We start from the raw sequence: 18,527 nt of genomic DNA, 5'->3' as shown, positions 1-18,527 counted from the left end.
AACACAATTAGAAAACAATCCTAATACTCTAAAAATATTTCATTGCTGTTACGTTACGACTTATATTTTTTAATTCTGACATTGTTTATATGCACCACTATAATTGTTTAAGTAAAATTTTATTTCAAAATGTAAAATAGCTTCAATATTTTCCGAAATAAAAATATTTATATTTCTTAAGCGACTATGCAGGTCACACTATCAACATATACACATATTTTTTTCTAACAAATTTGATAATAAATGTCTGATGAATTTTTTAGTAAAATAATGTATTGTACCCAAATTTATACTTTTATAAGAAAGCACGTTTCTATTCGAAAATCGTGACTAAAGTCACGTTATCACTTTAAAATACTTATTTTATAAATGTAAATGTAAACCGTGTTATATATTCTACGTATTATATGTAATACACAATAATGTTTTATAAACTTGAATATTAAATATATAATTTTCATTATGTTCGATGAAAAGATTATATTGATATTAAACAATAATTATATGTTATAACTGCTTTTGTTGTGAATGTCGTCTATTATTATATTTTAACAATATATTACAATAGATACGTAATTGTAGTTGTTCATATTGTTTCTCTTGCTCTTATTGTTAATAGTAATTTTTCGTTCTTCGTTAACATCAGTCCGCTAAATTAGTTGTTCAGTTCATTAAAAATCAATAGTAAAACTGGTTATATAAAAAACATAATGTTTTCTGCAAATTCTACTAGAAGGAAATTTCCAATTAAATTCTATTTTATTCATACATATTATCTCCATGATTAATGTCGAATTATGTAATTATTATTATATAAAGATTACAAATTCGTCCGACATTGAATTGCTAATGCAAATTTTCTCCTAGATTTTATTAGCAAATTTCGAAACTCGTATGTTATTTTAAAGCCTTTTCGCAAAAGATTAGCACATTATGGAACCTATTACAATATATACGCAGTATCGAAATTGTGCGTAAAAAACGACTATTTTATAAGCAATTTTTCATTTCTGGATGAAAATACATTGTGCAACTTTACGTTTTTTTACTGTAAAAGGTTAAACTTGATTTTTAAATTTACTAGTAACGTACTCATTGAAAACTCAACGAATAACATAGTATTATCCACAGCCGTGGAATATATAATTTATTTAAAAATATAATAATCTAATTCTTAGTTTATAAAATACACTTATTGGACTGTGAGTGATAATCATATTGTTGTATTTTATAAAATCTGTCAATACTAAAATAATCGGTTAATATTTTTAGTCAAGTGTAAAACCATTGCATATTATTATATATTGCTTTTTTGCAACTAACTTCATGCGTGTGTTTATTGTGTTAATTAAACAAAAATATCATATTTTGTTACTATTTAAAAATAACAATAATTATATAATTCCAGTATATAAGTAGTAAAAAATACATATATACAACATAATCAATAGGCCATAAAATTAATTGACTTGTATCGCTTGAATGTTCTATTAAACGAAGGTTTTTCGGCAATCAATATTTTTAAACCAGTTAGTGTCAAATATCTTCGCCGAACAGCATTCCCGGATCATGCATTTCATAAAATAACGACGTTGACAATTGTACCGATTGTACTGAATCTACGCCAAATAGTCTGATAAGAACTGTATTATACAATAACATAGAGTCTGATTCTTCCCCGAATCATCGACATTGCTGAGACAACTGCATGATTCTGCGCTCAAAAATGTATTTTTTTCCGGTAAAATACTGATCCAAGTTGCATTTTTCGGATTTATCAGAATCAAATGTTTTTATATTTATTAAGCTTTGTATTGCACAAATCAAATCAGATGGGGTAAGGTCTGGTGAAAATGATGGATGTGGCAGTAGCTGCAACATTTTTTTACGAAAGATCAAGGATTTGTGCGGTACATGTACTATTTTATGGCGGAATTTAACTTGTTAAGTACACATTCGAATCAATCGCTTGGTTCCTCGAAAGCAGCTCATAAAATGCAATTCCTTGAAAATCTTCATTGCAGATGCAATGTTTTGCATAAAATTTTGTCGTGAAGCAAATTCTCGTTTTCTTATTTAAAAAACTCGACAGACTTATTAATGTGTTCACTTTGTTTTGTTTCCAAATAATGTCGGAGGTTGGCGGATTACATATACTTTCGATTGATAAACATTCGCGACATAGAAGACACTTCTTTCCACATCTTTATTGCAGATATAAGTAAATCAAAATGATAAATACTCATCACAATATTTTCCAATTTTATGTATCTTGATGTATTTCAAGGTCGAGGCTCCATCGTCTGAGTAGCTCTCATCTATATTTCATTCCATTGTTTTTTTTTATTTTTAATAATGTTTAAAATATATGATATAAGCCATTCTTCAAATTCTTTGGTTCTCCAAAATGATGGATTCTTTTATGTTTTTTAGCAAAGCATTTTTGTTCAATTGTCGCTTTATATACTAATATTATATGCATATGTATGTATGTTTATGAAGGTAATTTTTATTATCAAAACCCCAAAAAATATATATGAAAGTAAAAATACCAATAATATCATATATATATTTCAATCATATGTTTGATACTGTGCATCGTGATTTTATTGAACTTTTATATTTTCTGGAATAATTATCAGAATTTATGACATACCTGCCCATTGAATTTAAAAAGTGTCAACTGCTATTGTCACAGTATGATCAAGCTTAAGCTCATAAAGCATAATATAACTTAACTGAGATTGTTTCATATGAATCATATCAATTTTTATTATAATTCATCATTACGATAACCATCCGTGAGATTAGGAAAACCTAGAAAAACTAAAACGTGTGATGTTAGATCAGAATAATAATTATAATAATTAATAATTTCAATCTCCCTGATACGATTATTTAAGTGTTATTCATCGACTTACACTTATTAATATTATTATTAATTTATCAAGTATAATAACTCCTTTTCAGAACGATATAAGACCCCTACTGGAGTACCTCAAGGATTCAATTTGGGTCCATTGTTGTTTTTATTGTTCATTAATGACATATAAACAGCAATAGAGCATACAGATTTTTTATTATATGCAGATGACTTGAAAATTTACAAGAAAATGCATTCGATTTCTGATTCCCTCGACCTACAGGAGGATCTCAACTCTATATGGAAATGGGCTTACTATAACCAATTGCCTTTCAGTGTAAAGAAATGTCACACAATTTCATTTTCAAGGTCATTAACGCCGGCAAAATATTCATACCATCTAGGCGGATATTTTCTGGAAAGGTTTTCTTCAACTAAGGATTTAGGAGTGACTTTCGAAGAACGTTGGAAATTTAGCCAGCACATTGCAGAGACTCATAGCAAATCCTTAAAAATGCTCGGTTTTATCTTGAGAAATGCGCGTTACTTCAGGAATACTTTAGTATTGCGCACTCTTTATGATACTCTAGTCCGCAGCATACTAGAAACTAGCTCCATCATTTGGATCCCAGGCGTAATGAATCAATGTAATGAATTGAAGCTGGAAAAAGTACAACGTAAATTTCTTCGATATTTATACTTGAAGGAATACGGGTATTATCCGTTCTTGTTTCCCAGTGCTTTTATTTTAGGAGCCCTGGGATACGTTTCTTTGTCGACTCGCAGAAGTGTTTATGTAATTAAACACTTCTGGAAATTGCTCAAGGGCATCGTAGACAATCCTTCAGTGCTCGAGCAGCTTCAAATGTGGGCTCCTGAAGGTGGTTATAGTTCTCGGTCGCGTCCACTATTCTTGCCTGTTAAGTCTAGAACTGGAGCACTTGCCAACTCTTCTCTGGCCAAGGCTATTTATCTGCTCAATTCTGTCCATAGTAATATTGACATTTTCTCTTGCACATATGGAGCTTTGGTTCAGTTCGTATGGGACAATGCACACCTGTTGAGGTGATTTGTGTCTGTTGTTTTGTCTTGTTTATATTTGTATGTATTATGATGTATTAGTACTTTTGACTATCGTGACGCATTGGGTTGGCCTGTCAGGTCACGATGGTTATAATTTTAATAAATAAATAAATAATAAATAAATATAATACTTTTATCATAATTCAAGAAATCTTACGAAAATACCGGTATTTCGGTATTGAGTTTTTAAAATATCGAAAGATAGATTTTAATAATATTATTGTATATGCATATAGTTATCTGAACACTCATTCAAAATATAAATAAGTAAATATATTTTCATTATATACAATAATCCTCTATCATCTGAACTTATATTTGCAAAAAATATATATTAATGGATCGACCCAAATATAATAATTAGCTATCTCATTTTCATATTAAGGACTATTAGTACAATATCGACCTACAGAAAATCACACATCCGTTATTAGTAATTGATTCGGCGTTATCGTTGGTTCGTTATCGTTGCCGTTTAAAAGTACTAAATGTGGATGGGTAGATATAGATTGAACGCGATATTCGGACAAACCGGAGATCTGCGCCCCACCGTTGCCGAACCAGAGACTGTCATGAAGTTTCGTAAGCTCCATCCGAATATTTAAATAAAGCTACCTTTTCGCAGCTGGTTTCCGCCACTTATGGTGCATCAGTGTAGTGCGAACAGGCATGGAGGTGTAGTTGGACCATTATTTTTATTCTGACCCAGTGCTTTCGAGTTATCATTGACAATGGCAGACGATAAAGAAAGCTTTGATATTTATTTATACAATGTGGCGTACAACATTAAAAAGTTCATGATGAATCATCCCGGTGGAACTTCCTTGTTGTATGGCATGGAAGATAAAGAGGTGGCCAAGCAGATGGAGAAGTACGAGCACAGCAAGTTCGCTTACAGGCTACTCCAAGACTACAGGAAGGAAGTGGAAGTGAACGGAAACAATAACGGATACCACGAGCTGCCTGAAATTGACCCAGCCACTAAGGAGACCATCAATCATATCAAGGAGCTACAGGAGATCGAAGTGAGTTACGTTGCATTTAAAAGTATTATGAATGTTTTGTATGGAAAACTCATATAACACATTATGGATATAGTTATTTTACATACGAAATAAAAGTAGGTGAAAATTAGTATAAAAATGCTTTCACTTTAAGAAGAAAAAAAAATAATCAATATTTTATGCAAAGAACTTTGCGTCATAATGTATAATATGTTATAATATCATTTTATACATAAATTTAAAATATTGATAATGGTGTGAGATAAGTAAAATTAGTTATAGTTGATTATACATAATATAATTTTATGGATATTTTACCAAGCGTTCCCACTGCGATGGTGCCGACATAATTTTATTGCTTTTGACTTCTGAGAAGTGATAATTGTTTTTGCGCCCTCCTATTGACCAAACTTTGATTTAAATATATTTAACCAATACTATTGTATCAGAAGTCATATCGATTAGAATAGCTATCATAATTTTAAAACATAATGTAATATCGAAGTGCAGACAAACTATGACAAACTTCTTTATTCAGAGGAACATACTTATGTTCCTCTGAATTTTCTCTGCTTTGTTTTTATTTTGCACTTGAACGAACGAATGAAATTACCGAACTATAATTAATTTTAGAATTTTCATTAAGTTAGGTATGGGTTTGAGCATCAAATGGACGTTTCGCAACTGTCAAATTTCATAGACATCTTAGAGCAGCATATTTCACTAGAACAGTTCAGCTAAATTATATTTTTGCTAGTAAAATATATATCTGCTGCTGAAAATATATTTTTACTTGCTTATTACTACGTATAGAAAAGTTGAAATCATATCATTTAACTAGCACCAACCATATAAAATATATTTTTACTGGTAAAAATATATATTCAGATATGATTTTAATGAAATGACATATCATAAAAAATATTTTTGGGATAGATTTGAAACTGTTTTTTTAGATTTTCACACATAACTGTATACCTCTTATGAAAATAATAGCTACCGAAAAAAGTGTTTGTTAAATGACGTACGCTATTTAAAATGTGTCCGATTGATTCATCATATTATTTTTATTATATGCCACTTAGATAAGCTCACGTTCCCAGTAAAAGGGCACGCCTTCATACAAATTAAAACGCACAGAAAATAAAACATACCAATAAGTAATTTAGTATAATGGCACGTATAACTGTTTTTGATTTTATCATAGTTTTGATAAACAATGGATATCTTATCGATAATGCATGGTATAAGATAAGACTTAACTTAATTTTTTCTGTTTCAGAGTCTCGTAGACTGGTCCAAACCAATGCTTTCCCAATTAGACAAACTAGGAGAAAACTATGCACTATGGGTGCAGAGTCCTGTGGATAAAAATCTGAGAATGTTCGAAAGTCAAATATTGGAGAGCATGACGTTCACGCCTTGGTACATTGTTCCCATAGTTTGGATACCAATCATATGCTTTTTCTTCTGGCACTCGTACAGCACGAGAGTCGCTTGTGGAGGTAATGTTATTAAGTATGATGTAAGTGAAACATTGTTATATTTTTAACAATGTCTTACTTATTTAAATAAATACATCAAAAAGTATGCTGATTTATTTTCAGTAATTATATATTTCTCAAATACGAAAAATATTCTGTAAGATTACAAAATTACAATGCGACATGAAGTAGTAACATTCGTGATAAAGAATGGAGTGGAAGGCTATCCGTTCTCACTGATAAACTCAATTAAATTTGAAGAAAAACAGGTTTTTTTTTGGGCGTTTCAAGTTTTCAAGTTACCGAAATATAATATCATTTGGTTCAATAATTACTGTTAGAAATAATTCATCATAGGGTGATTTAAAGATTTTAAATACCAAACCCAAAATAAAATATTTTTTTCATTTTAAATTTAATTTACATTTTTTAACTTTTTTTGTATGCATTTTTAGAGAAAATGTTATTTTCTTAGGGCAACATTTTTTTTTTTTTTTTGAAAGTTGGAAAAAAATTCTATATATTTTCGTCAGTAAAATGACTTGCTATTTTTAAAGTATTAATAAAATGACCTTAATGATAAAATTGAATTAAACGCCAATATTTTCTTCTTCCTTTGCGTCATATACCGGAAAAACTTCGACCATGTCAAAATTGTCTACTTTCACTGAACTTTACAATCAATAATATGTAACGCATGAAATTGCACTTTTTAATTCAGCAATTTATAATGCAAAATATTGAATATAGTTTATGTCGCAACACCAGTGGTATAAGTCGTAATAATACCTGAAATATCTGGGTTCGAATCCCAATAACTGTTTTTTTTTTATTTCTATCGTATATGAGAAATCGGAATTAGTTATTATTATATAATTATAATTCTGAGCTAACATGTATTGATTGTAAAGCTGTAATAATAGTTTATATTAAATAAAATATATGTCACATATTCACAAACTTTCATTCAGTATGATGTGTCACTAATTACTTAAGTCGTTATTGATTGTATTTACTCCGTTGTAACGCATTGGGTTAACGCCTTTATAGTTGCAACGAAAGATGTACAGTAAACCAGTAAATCGTTATTTCACAGATAGCTGCTCAGAACCTCGCATGACAATTTTTCTCTACGTTTTATACATAGGAGCCGGAATAATTTTATGGACTCTCATTGAATACATATTGCATAGATGGATATTCCATTGCGATCCTGGCAACTCGCTATATATGAAACAATTCCATTTCTTAATACACGGCCTCCATCATAAGGTTAGTCGATCATTTATTCCCTTAAAATTAAATTTGTATTATCACAATAATAATTTCAGGTTCCTTTCGATAACTTGAGACAAGTCTTTCCTCCCATTCCTGCAATGATTTTAACTTTTGGTATATATCAAGTTCTAAAAGTTACCACTCCAAATCCTTTCATCGTAGTAACTGGAGGAATTACAGGTAAGCTATTAATAACATTAACAATAATGTACTCAAATTATAGTGTATTATTAATATTAATCATTTCTAGGTTATTTAATATACGATATGATTCACTTCTACATTCATTATGGATCCCCGAAAGGGGGGACGTTTTTGTACAACATGAAACGATATCACGCAAATCATCATTTTATTGACGCTAGTAATGGTAAATGCCCTCATATTATTATTTATTAAAAAAACAACATGTTCTTAAATATTTTTTCTTCCACTTAGGATTTGGTATATCGAGTAAACTGTGGGATGAAGTGTTTGAAACAAAAACTAGGTTGAAAAGCTTAGGTTTTAATCTATCTTGGAAATAATTTTGTGTATTATGTATATCATTTTTAAATGATAAATTATTTAAATTTTACATGTGGAATAATATTTATAATGAAAAATTAATCACCTCATTTTTTTCTAAGCATTTTCCATGACTTACAAATGGGGTGATAAATAGAGTTGGAAAGCATTGTAAAACAAAAATATTTGTAGTATATACATATCAATTTTTAACTGTGATTAATACTATAAATATTCAATATTGATTTAAAAATATATTTTATATAGAATATGTACTATATTAGATTTATTGTAATTAGTTATTTAGCGAATGTATGATATTATAGTGAAAGAAATGTATTTATGTAATTATTTTTTAATTAAATTTACCTATATAAAGGAAATGGTCGTTTAATTTCGACGTTATGACTAATGTCATATTTGACAGCGATGACAAAATGTCGATAAATCGCACACAGCGATAAGGCGCGTAATTTAAATTGCGATTGAACATGTTCAGATAAATGCGACCTTATAAGTTAGGGATGCGAAAAAAAATCACACAACGAATTCTAACGTCGCTTTGTTCGCTACTGTAATGCGACAATGGTTAAAATGAAAATTATCCTCTTGATTTCGTTTTTGCTTTGCGCTCAGAGCAAAAGATGGGACTCGATAGTGGAAGACTATTTTCCAAAATCATGCTTGGCGGAAAACGCGTTCGGTTTGAAGAGCACGAGGATGGAGGGAAGCATTGGTAACTTTTTTTTAATACATATGTTTTTAATCATAGATTGTTCATGTTATTATTTTTAACAGTCAATCCTGCAACGGTGACACAAGCAGATGTGAATAAGTGTATTAAACAAGGCGAAAGACTAGCTAAATCCGCGAGCCAGATGAATGAAGATTGCAGCTGCTGTGATTTCCAGTCTTCAGCAATAAAACTGTTTTTCACCTCTAAACAATCACTGGAAGCTCAATCGACTATTAAAAATTCTAAAACATCGCTGTACGCATCCAAAATATTGCAAAACAAACTAACATCATGGTATGAAGCAATTTTATATTTGTATTGATTGTGTTATGGCCAACTTTGATTTTCAAAATGGCACTCAAAAATTGACGTAAGATTTGTAACTCGATATAACGAGCATAAGTGACTCGATGTAACGATTTTTTCAGCGGACAAATGACGCCTAATAATTTTGCTGCTTTCTTGGAAGCACGTGAATTTGAAACTTACAAAGCGCCACTTCAGCCGATATGTCTGAGGAATTATATGTGGCGTTCTCTGGACGGATCCTGCAACAACCTTCAACATCCTAATTGGGGATCTGCTAACATGCCGTTTACTAGAATATCTCCTGTCGACTATGAAGACGGTAATTGTTATTCATTTTAAAACTTAATTACAAAGATTTTAAATATAATTAAATTGTAATCGCCTAGGAATTTATACTATGTCGCCGGCGAAGAGTGGAAACCCTCTGCCATCAGCTCGAGACATATCAGCCAAACTGTTCTACGAAACGCGTGCCAGAAATCACGTCCTGACTCAGATCGCAGTTCAATGGGGACAGTTTGTGGCCCACGATATGTCGCTACGCGCTATGGAACAAACTGGTAATGTGGCTTTCGTTTTTTTATTAATGAGTTAACGAAAACTTTCTGTAAAGTCAGTCATCGATATTGTACCATCGTGCGACGCTTTCCAACATTTGATTTGCATTAATATTTTGCAATCAAAAGTTCGCTAACAAATTTATGTTATAAACTATTTTTTTGTGTCAGATGTGAAATTCTACATTTAAATACAGTTTTTTGTTTTGTTTTAGTTAGTCGTAAGACTAGCGATCGCTTAACTATATTTGAAAACATTTTATCGCTGTTGAGAAAACGTGGCAACAATGGTACTGTAAATCTTTGTTATTTTATTATTTTGAAAATATATTATTTATGCTTAAAATAATTATTATTACATATAAAAGGGAAACCTAAAGGCACTTTTTTAAATAAATTGTAAAATTCTTGATTTTAAGTTTGTTCGTCTCATATTCTCGCGTTTTACACCCCTTAATTTCACGCAACCCATATTATCTATATACCCATGTAATTCAACTCCCATACAACGCTTTAAAGAACTTTATATTCAAAACATTGCATTAATCTCATAACATTTTTATAAATAGTACGACTTACGCAGTAGATACATTTCACATAAAATTGTGTAAAAATAACTTAAATAACGTATAGAGAAACATTTTATAAGAAATAAAATATTACCGATACAAACACATATTTTTAAATACCGGGATTTACGAACACGTTAGTCAATTTTATCATGTTAATTAAAAAGTTACAGCCAAAAATAGCGACTTTGGGGACTTCACGTACCCCTCTTGGTCCGGGCTGGGTTAAGCACACATTTCACACAGCATCAGTTTAAATGTTTTATATTATTTAATTTACATCGCGTATGGAATTAAGAGTATAAGGATTTTATTATGATACCAATTTAATTGCAACTCATGTGACAACTAAAGTTTTAGTTGAGCTAAATAATAAATAATAAATTATTTATATATACCTTGGTTTATAATAGAAAGCAAGTATAGAGTAAAACATAATACTTATTTCGAGTTACCTCTCCTCAAAAAGTATGTTTATTACACAAAAATATGTTCATGGTGTACTTAAAAAATATTGACAGTTCATTTGTACACTCTCTGTTTTTTTTACTTTTTTCAATCCACTTAACTTACTGGTTTCATTGGTGAAAGTACAAGTGTATTGCAGTACATATTATACATTGCAGGAATCGGCGGAATTCAGTGCTGCTCAAAGGACGGTTCAAGGTTGCTGGAAGAAAACGAATTGCACTCGGCCTGCGCCCCAATATTGGTGTCCCCCGACGACTACTTTTATTCGCATTATGGAATCCGGTGTCTTAATTACGTAAGAAGCGCTACGGCCATGTCGGATAGCGGCGCTCTCGCTCCAGCTCAACAGGTGAAAGTGGCCCTTAGGGTAAATTTTTGATTAAAAAAAATGCTAAAGTAATCCGCCTTTCAGATCAACGTCGTCTCGGGCTTCCTAGACGGCTCTCCGGTGTACTCTTCGAGAATCGCAGTAGGTGCCGGCCTTCGGAAGTACATCAACGGAAAGATGAAACTTTCTCCGAGTCAATATCTGCCTCAAGTTCGCGATTATGAAGGAGTGTGCGACAATAGCGATAACAGCGAGTATTGTCCTTGCTATGAAGCAGGTGATTCGTTTCGATATTTATAGTATTAAGCTTGTTTTTAAATGCTCCACTAGTAGTGTTAGTGCTCCTAAGATAAATTTTCTTTAGTAGTAAGCAATATTTCAAGGTAATTGTATTATAAATTACCTATCCACGGTTTACGACCTTTTCTCAGCTAATAACCAGAGACGTCATTTGCCCAATTTTTTGTCATTTAATGAAATATAAAGATTTTTAATGAATCATAACTATTAAAAAAAACGACCACTGACTAACCAATTTTTGCCCCTCCCCCTGGAATAAGCTAAAATCACATCTCTGATTATAAATCAGAAATTCTCGGGTTATCCCTCTAAGAAAATCTAAATAAAAGCCTCGAAATATTTTTTATCCCGTTAAAATATGTCATTTCAGTAAAATCATATCAGAATCATTTTCACCCGTAGATATACGTATAGTTTTACTAGTGGAAATATAATTTATCTGTCAGGTGCTAGTAAATATATATGATTTTAACTTTTCCATCGAATTTTGGGCAATAGGAGGACGCAAAAACAATTATCACTTCTCAGAAGTCAAAAATTCACTAAATCGACCCACTGCGACGGCGACGATTTTATTGCTTTTGACGTGAATTTTTGGTTTCTGAGAAGGGATCATTGTTTTTGCTCTCTCCTATTGAGCAAAATTCTGTTTAGATAGGCTCTATTCGATTCTTACTTATTGTAAGTCGTAATATTCTTATAAAAAGTCTTAGATAAAATAGATCTTTGTGGCAAACATCTTCATTACTCAAAACCAATAATAACAACTATCATTCATTATTGTAGGAGATGGACGTATAAATCAAACACCATTGTTAGCCGCATTACAAACGATATTGGTCAGAGAGCACAATAGAATTGCTGAAAACCTTCATCGTGTAAATCCGCACTGGGTGGATGAGATATTATTCCAAGAGTCTCGCAAAATTCTCATAGCTCAAATTCAGCACATAACGTATCGAGAATGGCTGCCAACATGCATAGGTAATTATAAGAATTGAAGGTTTCAAACATACAATACTATTAATAAACACTTTCAACAGGTAGAGAATACATGAAGCATCACAAGATTACATCTGCAGGGCATTTTTCTTACGATTATGACGTGAATGTGAATCCAGGGGTAATCAACTCTTTCGCCACTGGTGCCTTTAGATTTTTTCACACTCTAATCGGCGGAGATTTTTCTATGAGACCAATGGAAACCACTTCTACAGACTACTTTAGGTTTGGAAATATATTCTTTATACCAAGTTGCGATTAACAATATTTTTATTAGTCAATTTAATGATTTTAATTTGATTTAATTATAATAGGTTAAGTGATCATTACTTCAAGCCTGGCATAATTGAGTCTTACTCAAACGGCTTGGATGCAATATTCAGAGGAGCCATTTCTCATTCTGCCATGGAGGCTGATGAAGGTTTCAGTGCTGAAATAAGCAATTTTTTATTCAAGTCCACGAATAGAACAGGAATCGATTTGGTTGCTATAGATATACAAAGAGGACGCGATCATGGTTTAGCCAAATATAATGTTTATAGGTAATTTTATGGTGAAAAACATTATAGTCATAATGGTGCAATTTAAATAAAATATAATTTCAGAACCATTTGTGGATTGAAAAAAGCTAATTGCTTCGATGATCTTGCTACTGAAATATCCAAAGATGTATGTATAAAACTGTTATGATGTGTAATATTTTATACAAGACTCGGATTAAATATTATATAAAAAGCACACTGAAATGTTGAGACCCAAAAATATGTTAATAATTATTTCTTCCCCCTTTTAGGCGTCATGTTTTTATTCCATTTCCACTTTGTATATTTTAAAGAGAAATGCTCCTCGTTTTCATTTTAAACTTTTTTTCATAATTTCCTTTTTTAACCTAAAATTATCTAGATTTTTTGCTTTTAACTTATGCATCTTGCCAATAATTATTCAAAATCTTAGCTTGTAATTATTATATACTTTTACTTTGACATTTTTGGCCATAACCGCAAAAATCATGTCACATAATTTAAAATATTTTTACAATTATCAATTAGGAATGTATTTTTATGTTTAAGTAGTACTAGTGATTTGATCTTGAATAAATCATTAGATTTAAATAGAAATAATTTTTTAAAGGACTCAAATGAAATTTAAGAAAAACTTAAATGACAATTATATTTCAGTTTTTACAAATTAGTGAATAATTATTTATGTATAAGTTAAATAGATTATGAAAACAATTTTCAACAATCCTTTTTAGATAAATATATAATTCCCCCATTTTCCTCAATTATACTCTCAAAATATCAATTTATCATATAATAGAAAAAAATCAATTTATTTATGTATAGATATTTTTATTTTACATGTATGAAATAGATGCAAAGATAAAATTTAATTTGAATTATTTTAGCGAATAGATTCTCTAAAACTGTTGTACGAGAGCGTTGATGACATTGATTTGTTCGTTGGCGGTGTCCTGGAGTGCGGAGTTTACGGCTCTGTTTTAGGCCCCACTTTCCAGTGCATAGTCGGTGAACAATTCTATAGGACCAGAGTAGGAGATCGATTCTTTTACGACACTGCAGATAAGCCGCATTCGTTTACATCAGGTATAAATTCATCGTCAGTTTTTTTGTAATCCATCATATAAAGCAAATCTTATGATTTCAGATCAACTTAAAGAAATCAAAAAATCAACCATGTCTCGTTTAATTTGCAACAACTGCGATAATATCAATTCCATTCAAGCGAGAGCATTTGAGAACTATAGTAAAAACAACGAAATGTACAGCTGTTCGGATCATCACACTCTACCGTCGATCGACTTTAATAAATGGAAGGAATTTTAATAAAATTTGATTATGTATATAATGTTTTAATATTTTATATAATATTTGTATAAATATAATGAAAAATTAAAAAAATCAGTATTATATCATAATAAAATATACAGGATGGTTCAAAAAGCCCCATTCACCTGCAAACAGTCGTTTGATTGCTTTAAATGCAAAATTTATAAAAAATCCTAAAACAATTAAATATAAGACACGCTCGATTATAACACGTATACTTTTTAAATAATATATCAAACATTTTTGGTAATAGGAACAGATCTGTTTTCAAACATTACTAAATCATAAAATTATTAGTGCTATTTGACGAAGATACAAAAAGACCGGTCATCCTGTGTTGTAAGTGTCTCCAACGATTTAGGACGTTGAATTGCATGGCTGTCGATAGAGGATACTCATTTTGGTTTAAATATCGCAAACGTTCCAATAATGGTCGTTTGTATAACCTTTTAGCTTCGTTCCTCTGATCGTCAGTGACGGGTCTGTCGTCTAAGTAATTTAGTCGTTGAAATAATGAAATCACATATAGCCTAAAAATAATAATAAATATGTATCATTCATCTAGACATCTCTTCAATTTTAAAATCTGCAAGACATTCATACCTATATTGCAGATATTCGTAGAATGTACCGCCATTCAGATAACTAGGAGCAGCTCCGTTTCCCATCAAAGATATATGTTTCAATCCAGGACAAGAATGTTGCAGTTTTTTGATCCATGGATGAAGTTTTGTTATTTTACAGTGGTTCATCCTACGAATAATTAAAAATTATGAATCTCATACAAATATGTAAAACAGCGATTTGAATACAAACCACAGCAGTTCTAATCTAGGCAGCTTTGGCAAACACGAAGAATCGTTGATTAGATTCTTGTCAGCGATCAGCGACGTTAAATTCTTAAAGTTTATAAGAAAATCCAAATTGCTGAAAAGAGACATTCCACAGATAAAGACAAAATTTCAACGCTGCTAATGTAAATAATTTTTTTAATAATAAGTCAAAGGTTATGTGATAAGATTCGTCCAACGAGACGAAAATCAATATAGCAACGTAAATTAAGAATCTGTACCATATTTTATTGTGGCTTATGTCCAATATTTTAATCGAGGTGCCGAAGCGATTTACTAATGTCTTTGGAACTGTGTGAAGCTTTTCATAAGCTAACGTTAGTCTATCTTCTTCTTCTTCGTCTGAATAACAATCTCCTAATGAAAAAGCCGTGTCTCTACCTCTGGAAAATGTATTACTAATATTAGATTAGTCAACGTTTTATCAACAACAACGCAAATAGTTTTAGTATTGTCCTGTCCCTTTTGTTTCATATTTCTATCTATATTTTAATTAATTCATAACTTTAACATGTGTTTAGAAGTTAATTTCAAAAACAATTATGTACTTCTAATAATAAATTCAAAGCAAATTTTATTATGAACTGGAGTTGTAATTTAAAGGATATAACAAAATATAATATGACAATATCGTATCCTTCATCACAAAATATTTTTTGTTTATTATTTTCATCTGCTAGCACAAATTTTTTTTGATGCTCCGAACGTGACATTTCTTCATAAAATTGATCATGAGAGAAACACTATTTTTAATTACATTGTGTGAATGTCCTTGTAACTTATGTATCTGTCAAAAGCAATCTAAATTTGGAATTAAAACTGCTTGAAGCGAAAATGTAAATGCGACGAATTTCACATTGGGAATATTTTGTAGATATTATTTATAGAGTAAATAAAATAAATCACTATGAATTAATGTGATTCTCGCCTTTAAAGCCAAATCATTGCCTCAATCACACGTGTCCAATGACTTCACAACAACAGTAATGCAGCGTAGTTAGGTACCTGCGCAGGGTGGGTCGCGTATGCCGACGAAATCGGAGGCAACCGACGAAAACCGAGACAATTTTTTCGCGGAAAAAATTTACGAAAACCGAAACCGACGATAATCGAAGTCAACGAAAACCGAGGTACCACTGTACTATCATTAAAAAAGCAACATAAAATTTTGTAAAAATATATTAAACAAAAGGGACATATTAACCTTTATTTTACATTATTTTTTTGATATAAAATATTATTTAGTACAAATGTTAATATGTATTATAAAACATAACAATGAAAACATTCCGTTAGTAATGAATTATGAATTTGAATCGTTCTCACCGTGAGCTCATTTCTGTATAAGCCAACGAAGCCAACGATGTCATATTTAATATATCGGGTAAATATCCTCGATAAATATCTATTTCGATCACCTCAATCGATGCACTATCATCGGATCTATGAAAAAAAATCACATATACATCACTACTGTCAATCTCTTATTTATCGCTTCTTATCAATAGTCGATATCTAGTCTAATTAATAACTGTTAAAAGCCAGTGAATAGCACGAGACTGACAGATTACGTATGCCACTAAGACTGACCGACGCAACACTGACAAAACTTCATCGATTAAAAATTCTCACTGACACAATTTGTAAATTTTATCTATCACAAAATTATCGTACTCTGATGTGTCGTCGTTTGTGCGATTGTCGTCGTCAACAGACGTTTGTCTCGAAAAGCAACTGAACATTTCACTACCACGCTCTTCGCTCGGCTACAATGAACGATAGACTGATTATATTTCGGTGGCATCCGCTTCCTTGTGAAAACGTTTGATATACACCTATCAAAATATTCTTATCAACTATTGACGCTATAAGAAATCACGTCGGTTATTAAAGGTCACTTAGGTAATGTCGAATTATCAAAATTTCGAATGACGTCATTGTCGCAATATGTAGTAAATTGTGAAAAAGGCGCTTTCTAAAAATGATGAATGCGAATGAATTTATTATTATGAAAATTATTAATAATTTTAGTAATGATCATATAAAATTATAAAATATCATTAAAATATGAATGAAACAATGAAAATACTCCCCAATATGATAATAATATAAAACACCGAAACTAAAATTTATTTTAATAAAAAATTCACGTATTATTGCTTATTATAATATCGATATAACGTTAAAGTGGACTAAGGATTTATTTAGCTTGGCATCCAATTAATAAACAATAATCGATCCCCTTATCTATGCATATCAATATAATAAAGCATCCATTATCATTCCCATTAATATTTATGTATAATAATATTATTGTAATTGACATACTCGCTTCTAAAGAATAATTTTCCCTTGAGATCGTTGATACATCCCATTTTTATCAGCCTTTCCTTAAAAAAATAATTAACACGTAAAAATATTACAAGTTTCCACTTGTCGAATAATAATAGGTTTGTGTTTTTTTTACAAAACTCGCTCAAGACAAAGAAACCATATAAATGCGTTTGAAACAGACACAAAACCTGTTTTAATATAACAATTACGAAGCGCTCACATTTTTTTTTATAAAAAACATTACTTTACTTTGATATTATTGATTATTATAATTGAAATATAACTGAATAAACTATTTTAATGTTATATATATGTTATTGTATAATAATATATAACCAATTGGAACTATTTATAATTCATTTAAACCTTATCTGATTTTTTTAATATTTTATTAAAATGTATACTTACTTTAAGCTTACTAATATGTTCTTAGGACAATGTGCAACTTTAAAATGAATTAACTAGAAAATTCGAGATTTTTCTATTTTACACAATGATAGTAAAAACACGTTATCACATCATTTTGACAGGTTGGTCTTAACACTAAAAAGTTTGTCCTAATGGTTTGCAAAATAAAAATATTTTCAATTAGGAAAAGTTTGTTATAAATTTAAATAAAAAAAATGTTTACAACAATACTGTATAACTGTATTTTGACACAAAATCCATATAATTCGAATCTCATCTAAAATTGCAATTAGTTTTCGATTTATTTTTCAATATTGCCCGAAAAATGCGTCAGTCACTCATTCGCTCATTCAACGTCTGCTGTACCACTTCGTCGTAACTGAACCCTTTTTAGTGTCTTCTAACACTTTATGGAGCTGCAAAACATTATAGACGATTAGGTATGATGGTTGGTAGCTGATTTTAAAATATCATTTTAAATAAAAAGTTTCACCTCTCCACTATTAAAGAAACAAATAACAGAGCGCTGCTACCCTTTGGTGCATATTGTAACTGCGGTAATCATTCTAAGCTACATAGTCGGCTCGATAATA

General features: G+C 30.6%; 3 protein-coding genes across 11 annotated transcripts; 2 read left to right on the top strand and 1 right to left on the bottom strand.

The window, feature by feature from the left end:
- The first annotated feature begins 4,558 nt into the window (after positions 1–4,558).
- Positions 4,559–8,402, top strand: Fa2h (Fatty acid 2-hydroxylase). Its single transcript, XM_088186696.1, has 6 exons — positions 4,559–4,971; positions 6,233–6,455; positions 7,531–7,706; positions 7,766–7,892; positions 7,963–8,082; positions 8,151–8,402. The coding sequence occupies exons 1-6, from the start codon at positions 4,678–4,680 to the stop codon at positions 8,237–8,239; spliced, it is 1,029 nt and encodes a 342-aa protein (XP_088042822.1). The 5' UTR covers positions 4,559–4,677; the 3' UTR covers positions 8,240–8,402.
- Positions 8,403–9,389: 987 nt separating this feature from the next.
- On the top strand, positions 9,390–14,473 carry LOC148239446 (peroxidase-like). 2 transcript variants are annotated; one of them, XM_088191953.1, is made up of 10 exons: positions 9,390–9,583; positions 9,651–9,824; positions 11,017–11,210; positions 11,274–11,466; positions 12,276–12,473; positions 12,533–12,716; positions 12,806–13,033; positions 13,097–13,160; positions 13,900–14,098; positions 14,160–14,473. In XM_088191953.1, exons 1-10 carry the CDS (start codon positions 9,391–9,393, stop codon positions 14,336–14,338), a joined length of 1,806 nt encoding a protein of 601 aa, XP_088048079.1. In that variant the 5' UTR covers position 9,390; the 3' UTR covers positions 14,339–14,473. The 2 variants fall into 2 exon arrangements, with proteins under 2 accessions (XP_088048079.1, XP_088048090.1); XM_088191964.1 differs by lacking the exons at positions 9,390–9,583; positions 9,651–9,824 and adding an exon at positions 9,880–10,111 and having other exon boundaries at positions 14,160–14,353.
- On the bottom strand, positions 14,349–18,071 carry LOC148239445 (leucine-rich melanocyte differentiation-associated protein-like). Of its 8 annotated transcripts, none has more exons than XM_088191996.1 (7): positions 17,935–18,071; positions 17,521–17,582; positions 16,519–16,635; positions 15,414–15,590; positions 15,158–15,268; positions 14,945–15,094; positions 14,349–14,871 (listed from the first exon to the last, which is right to left on the bottom strand). In XM_088191996.1, exons 2-7 carry the CDS (start codon positions 17,565–17,567, stop codon positions 14,619–14,621), a joined length of 855 nt encoding a protein of 284 aa, XP_088048122.1. In that variant the 5' UTR covers positions 17,568–17,582; positions 17,935–18,071; the 3' UTR covers positions 14,349–14,618. The 8 variants fall into 8 exon arrangements, with proteins under 8 accessions (XP_088048122.1, XP_088048132.1, XP_088048139.1 ...); XM_088192006.1 differs by having other exon boundaries at positions 15,414–15,575; XM_088192013.1 differs by lacking the exon at positions 16,519–16,635.
- Positions 18,072–18,527: the final 456 nt, after the last annotated feature.

The sequence above is a fragment of the Plectrocnemia conspersa genome, unplaced genomic scaffold (genome assembly GCF_051122295.1).
Source record: "Plectrocnemia conspersa isolate PC_06_02 unplaced genomic scaffold, ASM5112229v1 ptg000001l, whole genome shotgun sequence".
In the NCBI taxonomy this organism is placed as follows: domain Eukaryota; kingdom Metazoa; phylum Arthropoda; class Insecta; order Trichoptera; family Polycentropodidae; genus Plectrocnemia; species Plectrocnemia conspersa.
This window is presented reverse-complemented; position numbering and strand designations above follow the sequence as displayed.